Source organism: Palaemon carinicauda, chromosome 30, assembly GCF_036898095.1.
Source record: "Palaemon carinicauda isolate YSFRI2023 chromosome 30, ASM3689809v2, whole genome shotgun sequence".
In the NCBI taxonomy this organism is placed as follows: domain Eukaryota; kingdom Metazoa; phylum Arthropoda; class Malacostraca; order Decapoda; family Palaemonidae; genus Palaemon; species Palaemon carinicauda.
The window spans coordinates 84472525-84495024 of NC_090754.1; the positions used below are offsets into that span (position 1 = coordinate 84472525).

Below are 22500 nucleotides of genomic sequence, written 5' to 3' on the forward strand. Positions count from 1 at the left end.
ATATATATATATATATATATATATATATATATATATATATATATTTATATTCATATATATATATACACATACATACATACATATATACCTGTATATATATATATATATATATATATATATATATATATATATATATATATATATATATATATATATATATATATGTTTGTGTACATAGATGTATATATACATATATACATGTATCTGAGAATATAAACACACCCATTTATATATATATATATATATATATATATATATATATATATATATATATATATATATATATATAATGTATAAAAATCATATAATATAGAAACCTAGATCAACAGCTGATTTACAATAGCTTGCGCATCACTTCTCAAAACATACACGAAAATGACGTAAGCATTACGTACTGAAAGGCAACAAAATTCACTCCTAGCCTCAACTATAAGGAAAACATTCCCTCAAGTTCATTTCTGATGGTCGGAGCAAGATTTAAAAAGCCAAGCCATTGTTGTTTCTAATAATGATATTTTTTCATCCTCAGACAATCAATAGGTGGCGAATTAGAGTTTTCTTGAGTTGTTGTGGCCGATGTTCCTGACTGGTGATCGCCAGACTAGGGTTCGAGCCCCGTTCAAACTCGTTAGTTCCTTTGGTCGTTGCAACCTCACCATACTTGTGAGCTACAGAAGAGGGGGTTTGGAGGAGCCTATAGGGCTACCTGCTGAGGCATATGCATCCATTGCCTGGTCCCCCTTGGTGCTAGCTTGGGTGAAGTGGGGGCTTGGGCACTGATCATATGTATATATGGTCAGTCTCCAGGGCATTGTCATGCTTCCTAGGGTGATGTCACTGTCCTTTGCCTCTGCCATTCATGAGCGGCCTTTAAACCGGAAAGCCGTTGTCTGGTCTTATTCACCTTCGTCAATTGTGGAATGATCTTCCTAATCGTGTTGTTGAATCAGTAAAACTTCAAAAGTTCAAACTTGCAGCAAATGTTTTTATGTTGACCAGGCTGACATGAGTCTTTTTATAGTTTATATATGTCCTATCTGTTTTTGAAGTTGTTAATAGTTTCTATAGGACATATCTGTTTTGACGTTGTTACTGTTTTTAGAATAATTTATTGTTAATTTATTTTCATCGTTTATTTATTTCCTTATTTCCTTTCCTCACTGGGCTATTTTTCCCTATTGGAGCCCTTGGGCTTATAGCATCTTGCTTTTCCAACTAGGGTTGTAGCTTGGCTAGTAGTAATAATAATAATAATAATAATAATAATAATAATAATAATAATAATAATAATTGGGTAGTTGAATCGGTAGAACTTCAAAAGTTCAAATTTGCAGCAAATATTTTTATGTTGAACAGGCTAATATAAGTCTCTCTTTACAGTTTATTTGTGAAAGATCTGTTTTAATGTTACTTTATTCAATATTTCATTTAATTGTTCATTTCTTCTCATATTTATTTATTTGCTTGTTTCCTTTCCTCTCTGGGCTATTTTTTCTTGTTGGAGCCATTGGGCTTATAGAATCCTGCTCTCTCAACTAGAGTTGTTCCTTAGCTTGCAATAATAAAAACAGTAATAATAATAATAATAATAATAATAATAATAATAATAATAATAATTGATAGAAGTGAAAGAACGTCGTTAGAGTTTATATATCAAAGATCTGTTTTTAATATTGCTACTGTTCTTAAAACATTTTATTTCATTGTTTATCACTTCTCATACAGTTTATATATTCCCTTATTTCCTTTCCTTGCTGGGCTATTTTTTCCTGTTGGAGCCCTTGGGCATATACTATCCTGCTCTTTCAAGAGTTATAGCTTAGCTACTACTACTACTACAAGTAGTAGTAGTAGTAACAGTAGTAGTAGTAGTAGTAGTAGTAGGAGTATTATTATTATTATTATTATTATTATTATTAAATGCTAAGCTACAACCCTAGTTGGAAAAGCAGGATGCTATAAGCCCAAAGGCCCCAACAGGGAAAATAGCCCAGTGAGGAAAGGAAACAAGGAAAAGTAAAATGTTTTAAGAATAGAATAATAATAATAATAATAATAATAATAATAATAATAATAATAATAATAATAATAATAAATGATACAAGTAAAAGTGTCAGAAATTTACGGCAAACTCGATATCTCCTCCACTAACCGAAAGACTTATTGGCCACGCTTTAGAAATCACAGACAACACAATATCAAAAGCAATTTGAATCCCATATTAAAGGTCCTTCGATTTCCTTTTGTGGACCCATTCTGTGCCATTGTTTCGTGGCACAATGGCAGGCAGGTAGGCGACGAGACACTCTCCTTCCTTCTCACTTATTAAAAATCTCTTTATTGGAAGAATCATATCGTTGTTAGGTTCACATGTGTCGTCTCCGGATGTGTCGCTTGGAGATTAGGTGTCAGCGAAAAAGCGGTCAAAAAGCTTTTACTTGGAATCTTTCTCGCGAGAAATTGGCGTGGAGGTAGTTGCTCTCTCTCTCTCTCTCTCTCTCTCTCTCTCTCTCTCTCTCTCTCTCTCTCTCTCTCTCTCTCTCATTATATACAATATATATATATATATATATATATATATATATATATATATATATATATATATATATATATATATATATATTTATATATATATATATATATATATATATGTATATATATATATATATATATATATATATATGTATGTATATATATACACACACACACACACACACATATATATATATATATATATATATATATATATATATATATATATATATATGTATGTATATATATATATATATATATATATATATATATATATATATATATATATATGTATGTATATATATATATATATATATATATATATATATATATATATATATATATATATATATATATATATATATATAATGTGTGTATTGGGGTGTGCATAGATACGTATGGTCTAGGTGAAATTTTTAAAGATCTATGAACCCTTCTAATATTAATGATCAACCAAACATTCATATTTGTGTTTATAAGATTATTCATGAGAGAGAGAGAGAGAGAGAGAGAGAGAGAGAGAGAGAGAGAGAGAGAGAGAGAGAGAGAGACTCATGCATCATCTTCCCGATCAGAAGACCAAACAGCGATATATCTAAAATGATAAAATTATAAATTATAAAAAATATAAAAATTAAATTGTGCATTAAAAATAGCCATGGACAATATGAAAACTCCAATTCAAGATCAATTATTTTTTCTATAAGTTGAAATATAGAATCTTAGTTTATTTGGTTTTTAAAAGATTTGAAATTTCTAAATCTTTTATATTTTCCCTCAAGAGAAATTTCGCCTAACTATTATTATTATTATTATTATTATTATTATTATTATTATTATTATTATTATTATTACTTGCTAAGCTACAACTTTAGGTGGAAAAGCACGATGCTATAACCCTAGGGGACCCCAACAGGGAAAATAGCCCAGTAAGGAAAGGAAACAAGGTAAAATAAAATATCTTAAGAACAGTAACATTAAAATAAATATTTCCTAATAAACTACAAAAAAAGTTTAACGAAAACAAGAGGAAGAGTAATAAGATAGGATAGTGTGCCCAAGTCTAAATTCAAGCAAGAGAACTCTAACCCATGACAGTGGAAGGCCATAGTACAGAAGCTATGGCGAATGAGTGAGATATATTCCGCATATCAAAGATTAGCCTCGTCAACTCAAAAATCACTAAAACTGTATTTCATATTTCAGGAATTGTTGTGGATCTCTGTATATTAGGCTTTATCATGTGGTATTAAATCCATGTTATTATTATTACTAGCCAAGCTACAACCCTAGTTGGAAAAGCAAGATCCTATAAGCCCAAGGGCTCCAATAGGGAAAAATAGCCCAGTGAGGAAAAGAAATAAGGAAATAAATAAATGATGAGAACAAGTTAACAATAAATCATTCTAAAACAGCAACAACGTTAAAACAAATATGTCCTATATAAACTATTAACAGCGTCAAAAAACAGATATGTCATATATAAACTATAAAAAGACTTATGTCTGCCTGGTCAACATAAAAACATTTGCTCCAACTTTGAACTTGTGAAGTTCTACTGATTCTACTGATTGTACTTATTATTGTGTATTGTGTATTTTCATTAGCTAAGGTTTTTCAGTGGAAAAGTTAAATCCATATACTTATTATTGTGTATTTTCATTAGCTAGAGTTTTTCAATGGAAAAATATAAACATCATATCAATCATTTAAGGGTCTATCTGGTTCATAAAAGTATGACACGGAAAATTAATCTTTTCCCAACAACATACACTAGACCATATGGTTTGTAACTGTCATAACATAGGTGAGATTCATTATTCATTTTTAGGTACTTATGGATAAAAAAAGCTGGAGTTTAATCTCATCTGCCAAAATGAATAATGAATTACCGTACCGGAAAATTTTCTTAGTTTAAACAAACGTTATACAACACATTGCATCAACAAGAATATAAATGAATTACAATATACTTAAATGTTCCTATTTCCTAATTTGTTAATGAGGTATCAAAGAAATGGAATCTTTAATAGTACGCAAATAAAGGGAAGCGACTACGTCCAGCCCAAAATCTTTAAAATACTCCGCCTACAAATATCGTGATTAACCGCCAACTTCTCACAAATGATTCAAGTAAATATAACAACAACAATAAGACAATTTCATAGGTATCTATGATACCTTGATACCTTAAATAATGAGCCACGCATCTGGCGTGCGCAGCACAACACCTTAAATAATGAGCCCCGCATCTGGCGTAAGCAGCACAACACCTTAAATAATGAGCCACGCATCTGGCGTAAGCAGCACAACACCTTAAATAATGAGCCCCGCATCTGGCGTGCGCAGCACAACACCTTAAATAATGAGCCACGCATCTGGCGTGCACAGCACAACACCTTAAATAATGAGCCACGCATGTGGCGTGCGCAGCACACCTTAAATAATGAGCCACGCATCTGGCGTGCGCAGCACAACACCTTAAATAATGAGCCCCGCATCTGGCGTAAGCAGCACAACACCTTAAATAATGAGCCACGCATCTGGCGTGCGCAGCACAACACCTTAAATAATGAGCCACGCATCTGGCGTGCACAGCACAACACCTTAAATAATGAGCCACGCATGTGGCGTGCGCAGCACACCTTAAATAATGAGCCACGCATCTGGCGTGCACAGCACACCTTAAATAATGAGCCACGCATCTGGCGTGCACAGCACAACACCTTAAATAATGAGCCACGCATGTGGCGTGCGCAGCACAACCCCTTAAATAATGAGCCACGCATCTGGCGTAAGCAGCACAACACCTTAAATAATGAGCCCCGCATCTGGCGTGCGCAGCACAACACCTTAAATAATGAGCCACGCATCTGGCGTGCACAGCACAACACCTTAAATAATGAGCCACGCATGTGGCGTGCGCAGCACAACCCCTTAAATAATGGGCCACGCATCTGGCGTGCGCAGCACAACACCTTAAATAATGAGCCCCGCATCTGGCATGCGCAGCACAACACCTTAAATAATGAGCCCCGCATCTGGCGTAAGCAGCACAACACCTTAAATAATGAGCCACGCATGTGGCGTGTGCAGCACAACCCCTTAAATAATGAGCCACGCATCTGGCGTGCACAGCACACCTTAAATAATGAGCCACGCATCTGGCGTGCACAGCACACCTTAAATAATGAGCCACGCATGTGGCGTGCGCAGCACAACCCCTTAAATAATGAGCCACGCATCTGGCGTGCGCAGCACAACACCTTAAATAATGAGCCCCGCATCTGGCGTGCGCAGCACAACACCTTAAATAATGAGCCACGCATCTGGCGTGCACAGCACAACACCTTAAATAATGAGCCACGCATGTGGCGTGCGCAGCACAACACCTTAAATAATGAGCCCCGCATCTGGTGTGCGCAGCACAACACCTTAAATAATGAGCCCCGCATCTGGCGTGCGCAGCACAACACCCTAAATAATGAGCAACGCATGTGGCGTGCGCAGCACAACCCCTTAAATAATGAGCCACGCATCTGGCGTGCACAGCACAACACCTTAAATAATGAGCCACGCATCTGGCGTGCACAGCACAACACCTTAAATAATGAGCAACGCATGTGGCGTGCGCAGCACAACCCCTTAAATAATGAGCCACGCATCTGGCGGGCACAGCACAACACCTTAAATAATGAGCCACGCATCTGGCGTGCACAGCACAACACTTTAAATAATGAGCCACGCATGTGGCGTGCGCAGCACAACCCCTTAAATAATGAGCCACGCATCTGGCGTGCGCAGCACAACACCTTAAATAATGAGCCACGCATGTGGCGTGCGCAGCACAACCCCTTAAATAATGAGCCATGCATCTGGCGTGCACAGCACAACACCTTAAATAATGAGCCACGCATCTGGCGTGCGCAGCACAACACCTTAAATAATGAGCCACGCATGTGGCGTGCGCAGCACAACCCCTTAAATAATGAGCCACGCATCTGGCGTGCACAGCACAACACCTTAAATAATGAGCCACGCATCTGGCGTGCGCAGCAGAAAAGAGGAGCAATGAGACAATGTTCATTTGCCAATGAAACGAGCCACGGCGGAGCAAAGATTATTTGAGTGGTGGCCAATTAGGATGCTTGCGTTAAAGATTTTGAGCTGGATACAGTCGCAGTCAAAATAATGTACTGCTGCTGTCGACATTTACTTTTTTATTATTATTCTTTAATCAGGAAAGCATCTACCTGGTGTAAAGGAATACACATCTGTGTATTATACCAGAATATCTGCTACATGGGATGAAAGGATGGTGACAGAGTAATGAGCAGCATTTTAAGGTGTAAATAGAACACTCAGTACAGAAACATACAATTATAAAGTAACTGATCGCCTAATACGTAGTGCTCAAGGTAACGGGTGTTTACTGGGCATTTTCCCTAATTGACCTGGGTCATACATCAAGGGGAAAAAACTATTTATAATAATGATAACAACAATAATAATGATACTTATAGTTAATATGATGAAATTGGTAATGACATCATCACCAATTCCTTGTCTCTAATTGTCATATGTCAAGCAAAGGTCGAAGCTTAAAACAGACCTCTAGCTATATTTGATTATTGGTTTTAAACATATTTTTATATAAAACTCATTTGGAAATAAAACAATTTTCTAAACTTTTGATCTTTGTCAGGGGTGGGACAGGGAAACGGTGAAGAACAGTGACGCAGGATGAGTATGTCTCGCCAATGTCAACATCAATGAATAAATATTCCTTTCTTTTACACAGGCAACTACAGCTGTCTAGTGGCGGAGTTCCACATGCGGCGGGCCATTGGCTTCCACCTGGTTCAGAGTTATTTGCCAACAATCCTCATTGTAGTCATCTCCTGGGTTTCCTTCTGGATGGACGTGGACTCCGTACCTGGCCGTACCACTCTTGGGGTCACCACACTGCTCACCGTGTCGTCAAAGTCATCAGGTAAGGTCAAGGGCCAACCATTTAGTCATTCGAGGTCACAAGGTAAGATATGCAATTTTGGACTTTTTTTCTTCTTAAGGGAGAGGACAGTAACCTAGATACTGACCATATAGAGTCTGAGAGCAACCCCCATCCCGGCCCTTAGATAAGCCCCGAGCAATCTGAACCAAAAAGCTCTCTATTAAGTTAGGACCAGGTAGGGCCACACAATGGATGCTGAGCCAGCAGGTACACCTTTGGCTCTACCAAACGCCTCCCCCATCCTTAGCTAACAAGAATAGTGAGGATGCAGACGCTACTAAAATCTATCGATTTTGGGCTGGTCTTGAACTCCCTTCCAACAGATTGTCAAATAGACTAACCGAAACGTTCGAGATTATTCTGTGATGTACTTAAGAATATCATTGAACACAAGATTAATACATAATTTTAAGTTATATATACTAGTGGAATATCAGTAAATGTTATCAATGCCTGTTAAGAAGCTGAGATTCACTCTTCCGCAAACAATTTATGTCAAATACTTAACCGTAAAGCCATAAGCCTTGCGCTACGTAAAAGTATAAGGGATCTGGTTTCAGTTATAGTTTCACCAGATTGTCTGGCGGGCAAACTTAACCCCCCACTGTGGTGCCTAACCACAGCTGTTGCCTCCCCAGTAGACAGCTTAAACTCAGAGTCCTGGGCTGGGATCGATCTGCTGCCAACCGAATACTAGGCGAACGCGTTGCCACTGTACTGCTTAATGAAGCTACTTGTTAGTCTTAACAAGAAAGAAAAAGATAATTAAGTCTTTTGTTAAGAGCTTTAAGGTAACTGGATAAGACTGATATGGAATGTGTTCATAGGAAGGCATATAATGAAGAATTATCAAGTAACTAATTCATCCATATTGACTAAAATATCGGTAATGTAATAAAGCCCAGACAGCAAACCCTGGTCTGAGGAATGTTATGTGCCTTCTCAAATCTCTGTTCAAGGAGCCTTCATCTGTAGCCAGAGGGGCTGGTTCTGGGCTGGACGACGGCAAACCGAAACGTGGCGCTTATTAACAACTGATTGTGCTTGTTATACTTAACATAGGCAGAATATAAGGATAAAAGGATTTTAATTCTAGTCAGATAATCTGATATCTTTAATATATTCAAGAAATTTTTAGGTTTAACAACTAAAATTGATTTAAATGTCCAAGATAGTCTACAGTAGTATATTATTCTTCGTAGGGTTGTGGTAGCCTACTGGAAACATTCCTGCCTGGCGATGTGATGGACGAGTGTTGGAGATTCGCTCAAGCGATAGTTTCTTGTAGTATCTACAACACTGAGGGAAGAGGAGTGTGGGAAACTTATAGGTCTACTTGCTGAGTTATAAATAGCCATTGCCTGGCCCTCCCTAGACCTAGATTGGGTTGCTGTGGCCTGATTAGTAACGTCTCTGCCTGGTGATCGCCAGTCGGGGGTTCGAGTCCCGCTCAAACTCGTTAGTGCCATTAGTGTGTGCAACCTTACCATCCTTGTGAGCTAAGGTTGGGGGGTTTGGGGAGCCTATAGGTCTATCTGCTGAGTCTTCAGCAGCCACTGCCTGGCCCTCCCTGGTCCTAGCTTGGGTGGAGAGGAGGCTTGGGCGCTGATCATATACTATATGGTCAGTCTCTAGGGTATTGTCCTGCTTGCTATGGCAATGTCACTGTCCCTTGCCTCTGCCATTCATGAGCGACCTTTAAACATTTAAGCTTTTAAATAACTATATAACACAACAATATTATTTTGAAATAATTGGTCTATCTGGTAAATCTGCAGCCATGGTTTGGTTATCCTTGGTCGCAGTTTGAATAGGAATAAAATTTCAGATGTGTTTATTTTACATTTTAAAAAGAGCTTGAACCTTTTTTTTTTTTTTTACCTTTGTTTGCTTTGGGTTTCTATAGTTTTCATTGTTATAACCGAAAGTAATTTCTTAAGAATGTATCTTTTTGCCCAAGATCCAAATAAAAATATAACAATGAAAAAAGAATTATACAATAGATAACTTAAATAAAAAGGGAAGTTTCTTATATTCACAAAAAAAAGAAAAAAAACACGAAAAAAAGTTCTCCAGAACATAATTAGAAAAGCATTCTGAGTGCAGACCTCCGCAACGGTAGCTTATCTCTCGAAATCAGCTTGCCTTTCCCAGAATCAATTTAGACCGTAGGCGTATTTGAAGTCTGTGATAACCATGTGCTAACTTGGAGTTAAGGTTAGGGTTAATTCGGTCGACCTTTTAATCGACATTGACCTTTGACCTAGGAATTTCCAAATTAAAATTGTGGCCAGGAAGCTGTTCACAAACAAACAAACAGACAAAAAGGGTTGAAAACATAACCTCCTCCCAACTCCGTGACCGGAGGTAAACATAATGCAAAGCGTAATTTTCCATATCAAAGGACTTCTAACTTCGCTAAGAAATGCCGCTACGGCCCTTCGGGTCTTCAAAAAGGATATGAACACTAAAAAAAGGAAATTGCATCTGAGCGAGTCCTACAAGATTATACAGATGGACGAAAGAAGCTGCGGGAGGAAATTTGAATATCCATTTAGAAGGATTTCGGGAGAAGTTTGAGAACACTCTCTCTCTCTCTCTCTCTCTCTCTCTCTCTCTCTCTCTCTCTCTCTCTCTCTCTCTCTCTCTCTCTCTCTCTCTCTCTCTCTCGCCTGTGTCTGCGTAGCATCTCCAGTGGCGTCCAGGTCTAGTGTTAACTTTTGAATGGATTTGCAAATTGGGCCACAAACTTCTAGATGAGTTTATTTACTTATTCAGCCAACTATAAAGAGGTTCATTTATTTACTTTGTGCAATTTTATACACGCCGGTTTCTTCTGTATAGAACTACTTTATTTTTTTTTTTGCTCTCTAGAATATCCTTGATTATCTTTACACAGTGTATATGACGATTCACACACACACACACACACACACACACACACACATATATATATATATATATATATATATATATATATATATATATATATATATATATATATACATACATATATATTCATATAAGCCATATATACTTGATACATTAATGTCTGGATTCTCTTAACGACCTCGGGATCAGAGCCACAGGCAAAATCACACAAAGACAAGAGCTTGTAACCGGCCGGGAGTCGAACCCTGTTCCGGCAAACTTATATAGACAGTGACTTAACCACTTGGCCACGAAGGGGTTAAGTCACTGTTAACCGGTCACAAGCTCTTGTCTTTGTGTGATTTCGCCTGGGGCTCTGATCCCGAAGTCGTTAAGAGAATCCAGACATTAATGTATCAAAAATATATGGCTTATTTAAATATGAAAAACACGTCTAAATGTGCAAAATTTATCATACATACACACACACACACACACACATATATATATATATATATATATATATATATATATATATATATATATATATATATATATATATATATATATATATCACTATCTACATCAATATCATTAACCGTAGCTAGTCCACTGCAGGACAAAGGCCTCAGACATGTCCTTCCACTGTTTATGGTCTGTCTTTACCAGTCAATACCTGCAAATCTTCTTAGATTGTCAATCAATCGTCTTTTCCTCCTATCCTTGCATCGTTTGCAATCCCTGGGGACCCATTCTATTATTCTAAGGTCCATCTACAGTATAATCTGTCCTTTTTTACTACATGTCTTGACCATGTGCTTTTTTTCTTACATGTTGTTAGAATATCCTCTACTTTAGTTTGCTCTCGTATCCATGTTGCTCTTTTTTCTGTCTCTGCGTGTTATTCCCAATATTAATCTTTGCATAGCTCTGAATTGTAACCAGCTTATGTTCAAAGGCTTTAGCAAGGCTCCAAGTCTCCGATTGCAGATGTAAGTAGAACCATCTGATACTTTACTTATTTATTCATTTATATATATATATATATATATATATATATATATATATATATATATATATATATATATTTATATATATATATATATATATATATATATATATATATATATATATAAATATATATATATATATATATATATATATATATATATATATATATATATAATTTATATATACATATAAGTCATATATTATACTCCTAATATCTGGATTCTCTCTACCTCGGGATCAGAGACCCAACGGGAAATCAACTCAAGAATAACAGCTTCTGGTCGACCGGGGAATCGAACCCTGGCACAAGAAACTGAGGTACCACTGACTTAGCAACTCGGCCACAAAAACTTACTAAGTCTATGGAACCTCAGTTTCTTGGGCCCGGGTTTGATTCCCCGACCGACCAGAAGCTGTTATTCTTGAGTTAATTCCACGCTGAGTCTCTGATCCCGAGGTAGAGAGAATCCAGATATTAGGAGGAGTATATTATATGGCTTATATGAAAAACACGGCTAAAAGGGCAAAATTATATATATATATATACATATATATATATATATATATATATATATATATATATATATATATATATATATATATATATATATAGATATATATATATACACTGTATATATATATATTTATATACAAATATATATATACATATATATATATATATATATATATATATATATATATATATATTTATATACAAAAATATAGATATATATATATATATATATATTTATATATACATATAAATATATATATATATATATATATATATATATATATATATATATATATATACAGTATATATATATGTATATATATACAGTATATATATATATATATATATATATATATATATATATATATATATATATATATATATATATATATATATATATATATATATATGCTCATTCTCACAAATATCAATCCTGAAAATAGCGCTTGCTTTTGAAATCCCTTCATCTTTGGACAAAGTTATGCCAAAAGTAGATTACACCATCAGGGAATAATGCATAAAAAGTAGACATCTATCTCGACCTGCACCGAAACAGAGATGTCAGTGAATTATTCATTCAGGCGTCAAAAGTTATTTACGGAACGTCAATATTGACCCGGCTGCGAATATTTCAAATGTCTGCCATGATAATTATGTGATGATTTTGCAGCAATTTATTAGTTTTTCGCACTTTCATTTGTAATTTACACGTAACTTATGTATATATATATATATATATATATATATATATATATATATATATATATATATATATATGTGTGTGTGTGTGTGTGTATATACATATATATACATATATATATTAGAATGTTTATATATACACGCATACACACGCTCACACACGTGTATATACATATATATATATATATATATATATATATATATATATATATATATATATATATATATATATATATATAAAATATAATTTATGCGTATGTTTGTGCCACACCTGCTATGAATCTATGAAGAATAAATAATTGAATTAACAGCAATAAACGGATATAAGAGAAGAATATCCTATCCTCTTCATAGATATACAATAAAATACTTAGCCTATATTCTCCCTCACTAAATTGAAGAACGTATTTTTTTTTTTACTGTAAAACCAATAGAAAAGTATCTACTGTATCATAATTACACCAAATTAATCAACGAACTTGGTAATACGCATTTTGAGTACAATAATTATAATTGAGTATTATAACAATATGATAAGATATAAACGACTGGCGAAATCTAACCGAGGCCTTAACCGTAGATGATGATGATGATGATGATAACAAATGATGATGACATAATCTGCATTTGATTGATGGGGCGAGTTAGAATACCTTCGATCAGATTTAGAGTCATAAAAAACTAGTGAATAGAATAGAAATTCCTCTGACATCTGAATAATAAACATTTCCAGCAACCTAGAGAAAGGATCACCCCTACACTATTCGATTTACATTGGCTGCCGATTAAAGCGAGAATTGAATTTAAAATATGTCCAATAACCCACCAAGCTATCAGAACCGGGCGTCCAAAATACTTAAGAGAATTGATACACATTGCACAGCCAACAAATCGTGTCGACACGAGAATAGTTGCAGATGGCTTCAAACTGTTGGAACCTAGATTTATGTCTACTTTAGGCTCCAGAGCCTTTAAATATGCGCCCCCGAGACTATATAATAAACTCCCACGAAACATTCGAATGATTGAAGACATTAAGGCTTTCAAGAGGAAACTGAAGACTTTCTTATTTCATGAGTCTTTTGACAGCGACGATTTAACAGTAAATGAACAACACGTGATATTAAATGTTAAATACTCTGAACGAACAAGGTGAAACGACAGTGGAGGTCCTGTAGAGAGTGGGGTTCCCCTGCTGTATGGGACCGGAAAAGCAGCCATCAAAATAAGTAAAGTAACCCACCAATTTCCATTCATCACACATGGCCACTGTTACGATTTCAGAAACGGCATAGATGCTTTCAGTTTCTAAATACAAAGGATTCGACAATGGCAATTAAAACGTGGGAAACTAATCTAAAAAGAAACATAAAAACACAACATGTTTATTAACAAATTTATTCAAAGAGAAAATCAGTTTTTTAACTCGGTTACTTTCAATGACTAAAATCAATTCAAGATACTGAAGATAAGGGGAACGGATTGGAAATAAGGTGATATAACAACGAATGTAATAGATGAATAATAAAGTATATATTCATTTTAAGAGCCATTTTGCTAGTGACGTGGAGATGGTGTGCGAGTGGGATGTTAAGTTACAACAGAGAGGCGAGATGTATACAGCTAAACATTATTAAACAGAAAACGAGCTTATATACAAGTACTTGCGAGCAAGAACGTCACAATAAATTTAAACAAAATGATGCCAGAAAAGGCAAGCTTAACAGGTTCTGTTATTAGTGCAAGGGGGGGGGAGAGCGAGATACATAAAAAAGGTTAATGCCGTTACAGAACCTGCGTTGGCATAAGGCCAGCTTAAAATTGAGCCGTTTAATGAACCCGGTCATATACACCAGAAAGAAAACTCTTTTTCATCCTTAGATCCCGTAATAAGTTTTTACTTCATTTTTCTTTTCAGCGTTCTACATTCCTTCACCATAATGTTCTGAATGTGATAATATTTTTCTTTTGAACTGTTACAATCCACCCAAATTTCTGCTGTTTCATTGCCATTGCGATTATATTATTTTCATACAAATAACCTACGCAGATAATATAAGACAAGCAGTGTTTCAATACCATTGCGCTAATATCATCTTCATGCAAATAACGTACACGGGTCATATGAAATAAATTGTTAACGTTAATGGTCTAATTTATTATTATTATTAGTATTATCATTATTATTATTATTACTTGCTAAGCTACAACCCTAGTTAGAAAAACAGGATGCTATAAGCCCAGAGGCTCCAACAGGGAAAATAGCCAAGTGAGGAAAGGAAAAAAGGGAAATAGAATATTCTAAGAAGAGTAACAACATAAAAATAAACATCTCCTATATAAACAATAAAAACTTTAACAAAACTAGAGGAAGAGAAATAAGATAGAAAAGTGTGCCCGAGTGTACCCTCAAGCAAGAGAGCTCTAACCCAAGACAGTGGAAGGCTATGGTACAGAGGCTATGGCACTACACAAGACTAGAGAACAATGGTTTGATTTTGGAGTATCTTTCTCCTAGATGAGCTGCTTACCATAGCTAAAGAGTCTCTTCTACCCTTACCAAGAGGAAAGTGGCCACTGAACAATTAGTGCAGTAACCCCTTGAGTGAAGAAGAATTGTTTGGTATTCTGTGTTGTCAGGTATATGAGGACAGAGGAGAATATGTAAAGAATAGGCCAGACTATTCGGTGTGGATGTCTGTAGGCAAAGGGAAAATAAACCTTAACCAGAGAGAAGAATCCAATGTAGTACCATCTGGCTAGTCATAAGACCCCATAACTCTCTAGCGGTAGTATCTCAACGGATGGCTGGTGCCCTGGCCAACCTACTACCTGTATTCATCATAAACAGTTCATTTGCCTTAACAAGCAAACAATTTGCGAAGACATCCAAGTTCAAATTGTAATTAAAATCCGTAAATGATGCCTAAGCATCATTGCCATCTAAAATTTTGATGGAAAATCTCAAACCAGTTAAAAGAATAACATTCAACTTTCTGTATACAATTAATTCAACGGATAATCTGAGCTGAAGTGTTTCTGTAAATTAACATTGCAGTTGTGATAGTGAAAAAAAATCTAATAATCATTATTCGCTCTAGTTATTTGTATAAATTCAATATTTAAGAAAGGTAACTGATATTGTTAAAATCATATTTTCAAACCAAAGTAGGAAGATATATTTTAGCTGCATTGTTAATGCAGATTTGTAATCATGTAGCATATTAAGCATTATTTCAAACTTCCATTATAACCTCTAAAACACATAATTCATCATTAACATAATTAGTTGACCTTTAAAGGTTACCTCACCGAAAAAAAAAAATTCAATTTCAAAACACGAAATTATATTCATAGTTTTTTTTTTTATGTTAAATGTCTATTGAATTTCAAATTCAATGCTTAGTCTTCATACGATTTATCAAATCCCCGATTCACAAACCTGTTGCATATACAATCTGTAAATCATATCATTTCAGATTTTATTAAATAAATGATATTGCCAGTTCGAAAAGCGACCTAATGTCCATTACTTGATATGAAATTTGAAAACTGAAATTAATATCTCTAGTTTAGATTCAACACTTGATTCGCTAACAAATTGATAAGAGACTCTACAGTCTCCACTTCAAAAACAAATAATATATCATATGATTTTATTAAACTAGTAAAGCACTCTGAGAATGAAGACCTCCACCACGGCAGCTTATTTCTCGAAACCAGCTTGCCTTTCCCAGAATCAATTTAGACCGTAGGCGTATTTGAAGTCTGTATGACAACCATGTGCGAACTAGGGGTTAAGGTTAGGGATAATTCAGTCGACCCTTCACTTGACCTTGACCTTTGACCCAAAACTTTCAAAATTGAATCACTTTCACGTCTCAACATAACAATTAATCCCAGGTTTCACTGCTCTATGAGTAAAATTGTACCCAGGAAGTTGTTCACAAACAGAAAAACAGGGGCGAAAACATAACCTCCTCCCAACTTCGCTGGCGGAGGATATTGAATATACAGTTTGAATATATGATCAAAGAAATATGTATTATTAATTCATGAAAAATAGTATTAGATTATGAATCATCAAAGTCTTCAAATTGACTGGAATTGGTTCCAAAGTTATAAAAGTTGTCTGTCGGGTCGAAGGTCAAATAAAAGACTTATTATTATTATAATTATTATTATTATCATCATCATCATCATCATCATTATTACTACCCAAGCTACAACCCAAGTTGGAAAAGCAAGATGCTATGAGCCCAAGGGCTCGAACAGGGAAAAATAGCCCAGTTAGGAAAGGAAATAATGAAATAAATAAACGATTGGAGAAATAATGGGAAATTCTATATTACTTTTACATATAAGGAAACAGTTATTTTAGAAATATATCATTATGAAATCATAAATATTATTATTATTATTATTATAAGCTACAACCATAGTTGGAAAAGCAAGATGCTCTAACACCAAGGGCTCCAACAGGAGAAAATAGCCCACTGAGGAAAGGAAATAAGGAAATGAATAAACGATAGAAGAAATAATGAAAATAATGGGAAATTCTATATTACTTTTGTATATAAGGAAATAGTTATTTTAGAAATATATCATTATGAAATCAAACATATTATCATCATTATTACTATCATTATCATTATTACTAGCTAAGCTACAACCCTCGTTGGAAAAGCAAGGGCTCCAACAGGGGAAAATAGCCCATTGAGGAAAGGAAATAAGTAAATGAATAAACGATAGGAGAAATAATTAAAATAATGGAAAATTCAAATCAATTTTGTATAGTAGGAAACAGCTATTTTAGAAATATAAAATTATGAAATCATACATAATTGGTACTTTAAATGGTTTAATGGTGATCATGAATGGCAGAGGCAGCGCCCAAGACCCCTCCCCATCCAAGCAAGAACCAGGGAGTGCCAGGCAATGGTTGCTGATGACTCAGCAGGTAAACCTTAAGGCCGGGAGCACACTAGCGACTCTGTGGTGCCACAAAGCCACAGCATCGTGTGGCGGGGATGTGGTCTCACATAGGTTTCCATTGTTTTCAAGGTTTGCCTTGCAAACTAGTGACTGTGGCTCTCTGTCGCTCATCCCCGCCACAGGCGTGGCGTGGCTTTGAAAACAATGGAAACCTATGGGAGACCACATCCCTGCCACACGATGCTGTGGCTTTGTGGCGCCACAGAGTCGCTAGTGTGCTCCCGGCCATAGGCTCTTTCAAACACCCCATATCCGTAGCTCACAAGGATGGTGAGTTGCAATACTACGAGAAACTATCGACCTTAAACGTGTCTCGAACCCCGGTCCAGAGAATCGCCAGGCAGGGACGTTTTTAATAAGCCACCACATTAGATTGTATCCCAAATTTCACAAAGTAGACAATATGCACAGTTGGAACATTTGTTTGAAGAAATTGTGTGAAAACAGAAGGTAGAATCTCCAGTATGAAAACCAGGCAACGAAATTGGATGTCAATTCCAATAGGAAACTGAAGACTTTCTTATTCTCTAAATGCTTGGATAGTGTGGAATTGACAAATAAACGAGCAATATGCGATGTGAAATACTGAATGCCTTGGAATGAACATAATAAAATGACTGTGGAATCCTGTAGAGTAGGGTTCCCCTGCTGTATAGGACCAGAAAAGTAGCCCTTAAAATAAAATAATTTATATGATAAAATGACTGTGGAATCCTGTAGAGAGTAGGGTTCCCCTGCTGTGTAGGACCAGGATAGCAGCCCTTAAAGTGATTTATATGATAAAATGACTGTGTAATCCTGTAAAGAGTAGGGTTCCTCTGCTGTATAGGACCAGAAAATCAGCCCTTAAAATAAAGTCATTTATATGATATAATGATTGAACGTCCTGTAGAGAGTAGGGTTCCCCTGCTATATAGAACCAGAAAAGCAGCCCTTAAAGTCATTTATATGATAAAATGACTGAACGTCCTGTAGAGAGTAGAGCTCCCCTGCTATATAGGACCAGAAAAGCAGCCATTAAAGTAAAGTCATTTATATGATAAAATGACTGAACGTCCTGTAGAGGGTAGAGCTCCACTGCTATATAGGACCAGAAAAGCAGCCATTAACCCTTTAATAGTAAAGTCAGTAAAGTAATTTACGCATGTGAAGAACACTTGCAACATTATCTCCATCATGCCACTACTTGCCAGCTGCAGAATAATGCACATTGCCTCCAACTTTCCTCTGCATTCGTAATCAGTCCTGGCAAACTTCGCGATTCGAGTCATGCAATGCGCCTTTGAAAGCAGAACAATTGAAGAGTTCCTAATCAGGGAGATATTCTACCTTCATTCCTGAGCTATATGCCAGAATTCGATGAATTCGTAACATGTTTCCCTAGGATAATTAATGGTCTCTCTCTCTCTCTCTCTCTCTCTCTCTCTCTCTCTCTCTCTCTCTCTCTGATGCATCCATATATATAGACATACGTGTATATAAAGTATTTATTTATTGATTATATAGTAATGTATCCAAGACGTCAAAAACTTTAGATAAACACACACACGCACACACACAGATTCAACCCTTCTCTCTCCCTTAGCTAACTACAACTACCAGGTTCGGCAATTTGTAGGAGAGTGCGGTTTCCGAGCGTACCTCTCAGGGTACCCCTCTCCCCAGGGTATGGCCACTCCCTTTCGTCCCTGCGCAAGATAAGAAAGAAATAATATATATATATATATATATATATATATATATATATATATATATATATATATATACACACATATATATATATATATATATATATATATATATATATATATATATATATATATATATATATATATTAATTTATATAATATATATACATATATGTATGCGTATAAATATACATATATATATATATATATATATATATATATATATATATATATATATATATATATATATATATATATAATTACATAATTACAAACTTCTCAATTTCTTTGGAAGGACTTAATCGAGATGTACAGTTAGACACAATAATCCCTAACAAATCTCTCTCAGAACCTGTTTTACCCTTACTTCGCGGTGAGAAACCCAACAGATAATACAGGGAGAGATAGCAGAGCTGGTGGGCGGGGCTAAACACAGGAACTCGCTTCTCAGTAAGAGTGTGGCTGGGTATACTTCCTCTATCATGAATTTCCTGCGTCCAACTGTATATTGGTTTTCACTTAAAGGTTTAAAGGCCGCTCATGAATGGCAGAGGTAAGGGACAGTGACATTGCCCTAACAAGCAGGACAATACCCTAGAGACTGACCATATATACATATAATCAGCACCCAAGCCCCCTTCATCCAAGCTATGACCAAGGAAAGCCAGGCAATGGCTGCTGATGACTCGACAGACAAAACTATATGCGCCCACAAACGCCCCATCGTTTTAACTTTACGACACTTACATTCCGCTTTCCGACAAGTGTCAAGATGACAATTCTTTGTAAATCAACAAAAACTATTAGTTCCCATGAAAATTATAACACGCGAGGTGCCAGTTAGGTGATAACTGAGAGGCGAAGTGAATGCAACTAAACTTTACTCAACAATCATCGACTTGCGAGGATGAACGTCACAAAAATTCAAACATGATAACACAGGATGGTCGGTTAACAGTGCAGGGAAAAGCGAGTGATTAGATAAAAAATCAAAATCGTTACAATGTACCTGCGCGTAGTTTCCTATAATCAATTTTTCTCACACCATATATATGACATCCAAAAGACACATGAACTCAGAATCTCTCTGCAATAAGGAATTCTTTTGACCATGGGCACCAGCCACCCGTTGAAATACTACCGCTAGAGTTGTGGGGTACTTTGACTGACCACAGTACTACATTGGATCCTTCTCTCTTTTTACGGTTCATTTTCCCTTTGCCTACACATACACCAAATAGTCTGGCCTATTCTTTACATATTCACCTCTGTCCTCATACACCTGACAACTAAGAGATTACCCAACAACTCCTCTTCACCCAAGGGGTTAACTACTACAGTATAATTGTTCAGTGGCCACTTTCCTCTTGGTAAGGGTTGAAGAGACTCTTTAGCTATGGCAAGCAGCTCTTCAAGGAGAAGGACACTCCAAAATCAAACCATTTTTCTCTAGTCTTGGGTAGTCCCATAATCTCTGTACCATAGTCTTCCACTGTCTTGGGTTAGAGTTCTCTTGCTCTCTTGGGTTAGAGTTCTCTTTTCTATCTAACTTCTCTTCCTCTTGTTTTGTTAAAGTTTTTATAGTTTATATAGGAAATATTTATTTCAATGTTGTTACAACTCTTAAAATATTTCATTTATCCCTGTTTCCTTTCCTCACTGGGCTATTTTCCCTGTTGGGGCCTCTGGGCTTATAGCATCCTGCTCTTCCAACTAGGGCTGTAGTTTAGCAAGTAATAACAATAATTATAGTTTACTTCTATGATAAATTTTTCCCACACTATTTCTAAGACATTCCTAAAGAGGTATGAAAGCTGAATCCATCTGCATCCCGTAATGAGGCATTGCATGTGTAGTACTCCACTTAGTTATACTGAATTACATATGGGTTTTCCCCAAATACGCAAATACATGCGAAATTGTATGCGTATTTCTCTAAAAATAAAGCAAGACCGCACACAGAATTGCATAGAGAGCAAATGCAAAATTATACAATTAACACATGCAGAATTGCATATGCAAAATTATACAATTAACACATGTAGAATTGCATATGCAAAGTTAAACAATTAACACATGCAGAATTGCATATGCAAAATTATACAGTTAACACATGTAGAATTGCATATGGAAAATTATACAATTAACACATGTAGAATTGCATATGCAAAGTTATACAATTAACACACGCAGAATTGCATATGGAAAATTATACAATTAACACATACAGAATTGCATATGCAAAATTATACAATTAACACATGTAGAATTGCATATGCAAAGTTATACAATTAACACATGTAGAATTGCATATGCAAAATTGTACATTTAATACGTGTAGAATTGCATGTGCAAAATTATACAATTAACACATGCAGAATTGCATATGTAAAATTATATAATTAACACATACAGAATTGCATATGCAAAATTATACACTTAACACATGCAGAATTACATATGTAAAATTATACACTTAACACATGCAGAATTGTATATGCAAAATTATAACAATTAACACATGAAGAATTGCATATGCAAAATTATACATTTAATACATGCAGAATTGCATATGCAAAATTATACAATTTTTACATGCTGAATTGCATATGTAAAATTATACACTTTACACATGCAGAATTACATATGTAAAATTATACACTTAACACATGCAGAATTGCATATGCAAAATTATACACACAACACATGCAGAATTGCATATGCAAAATTAAACACTTAACACATGCAGAATTGCATATGCAAAATTATACAATTAGCACATGATAGTAAATGAAGCATGATTTTGCATTTGCTCTACATACAATCCTGCAAGTGTTAATTGTATAATTGCACGGATAGCTCATGCAAAAACCACACAATTAACACATGCGGAATTTTACATTTAACACATGTATCATTACAAATGCGTATCTCCGCCTGAAGGCACTTCTAACGCATTCATTCCGAGCAAGAACAAGTACCAGATGGTCCCAAATGCTTTTAAGCCCCAAGATTCATCTGTCCGCGTGGGCAATATCTGATGACAAATGATGGTAATATAGCATATAAGTTTCACTTAGCGTTACACTGAAGCATTAACTTTAGCTAGGACGGACCGGATTAAATCACAAATCTCGCTAATTGTTGCAAAGGGAAACATAATTATGCGATAAAGT

General features: G+C 35.4%; 1 protein-coding gene across 1 annotated transcript in view; it reads left to right on the top strand.

The window, feature by feature from the left end:
* Nucleotides 1-22500, top strand: part of LOC137623853 (glycine receptor subunit beta-type 4-like) — a 139631-nt gene that overhangs the window by 99419 nt on the left and 17712 nt on the right. The window contains exon 4 of the mRNA XM_068354660.1: nucleotides 7334-7525. Coding sequence (XP_068210761.1) covers nucleotides 7334-7525 — 192 coding nt within the window. The remainder of the gene's footprint in view (nucleotides 1-7333; nucleotides 7526-22500) is intronic.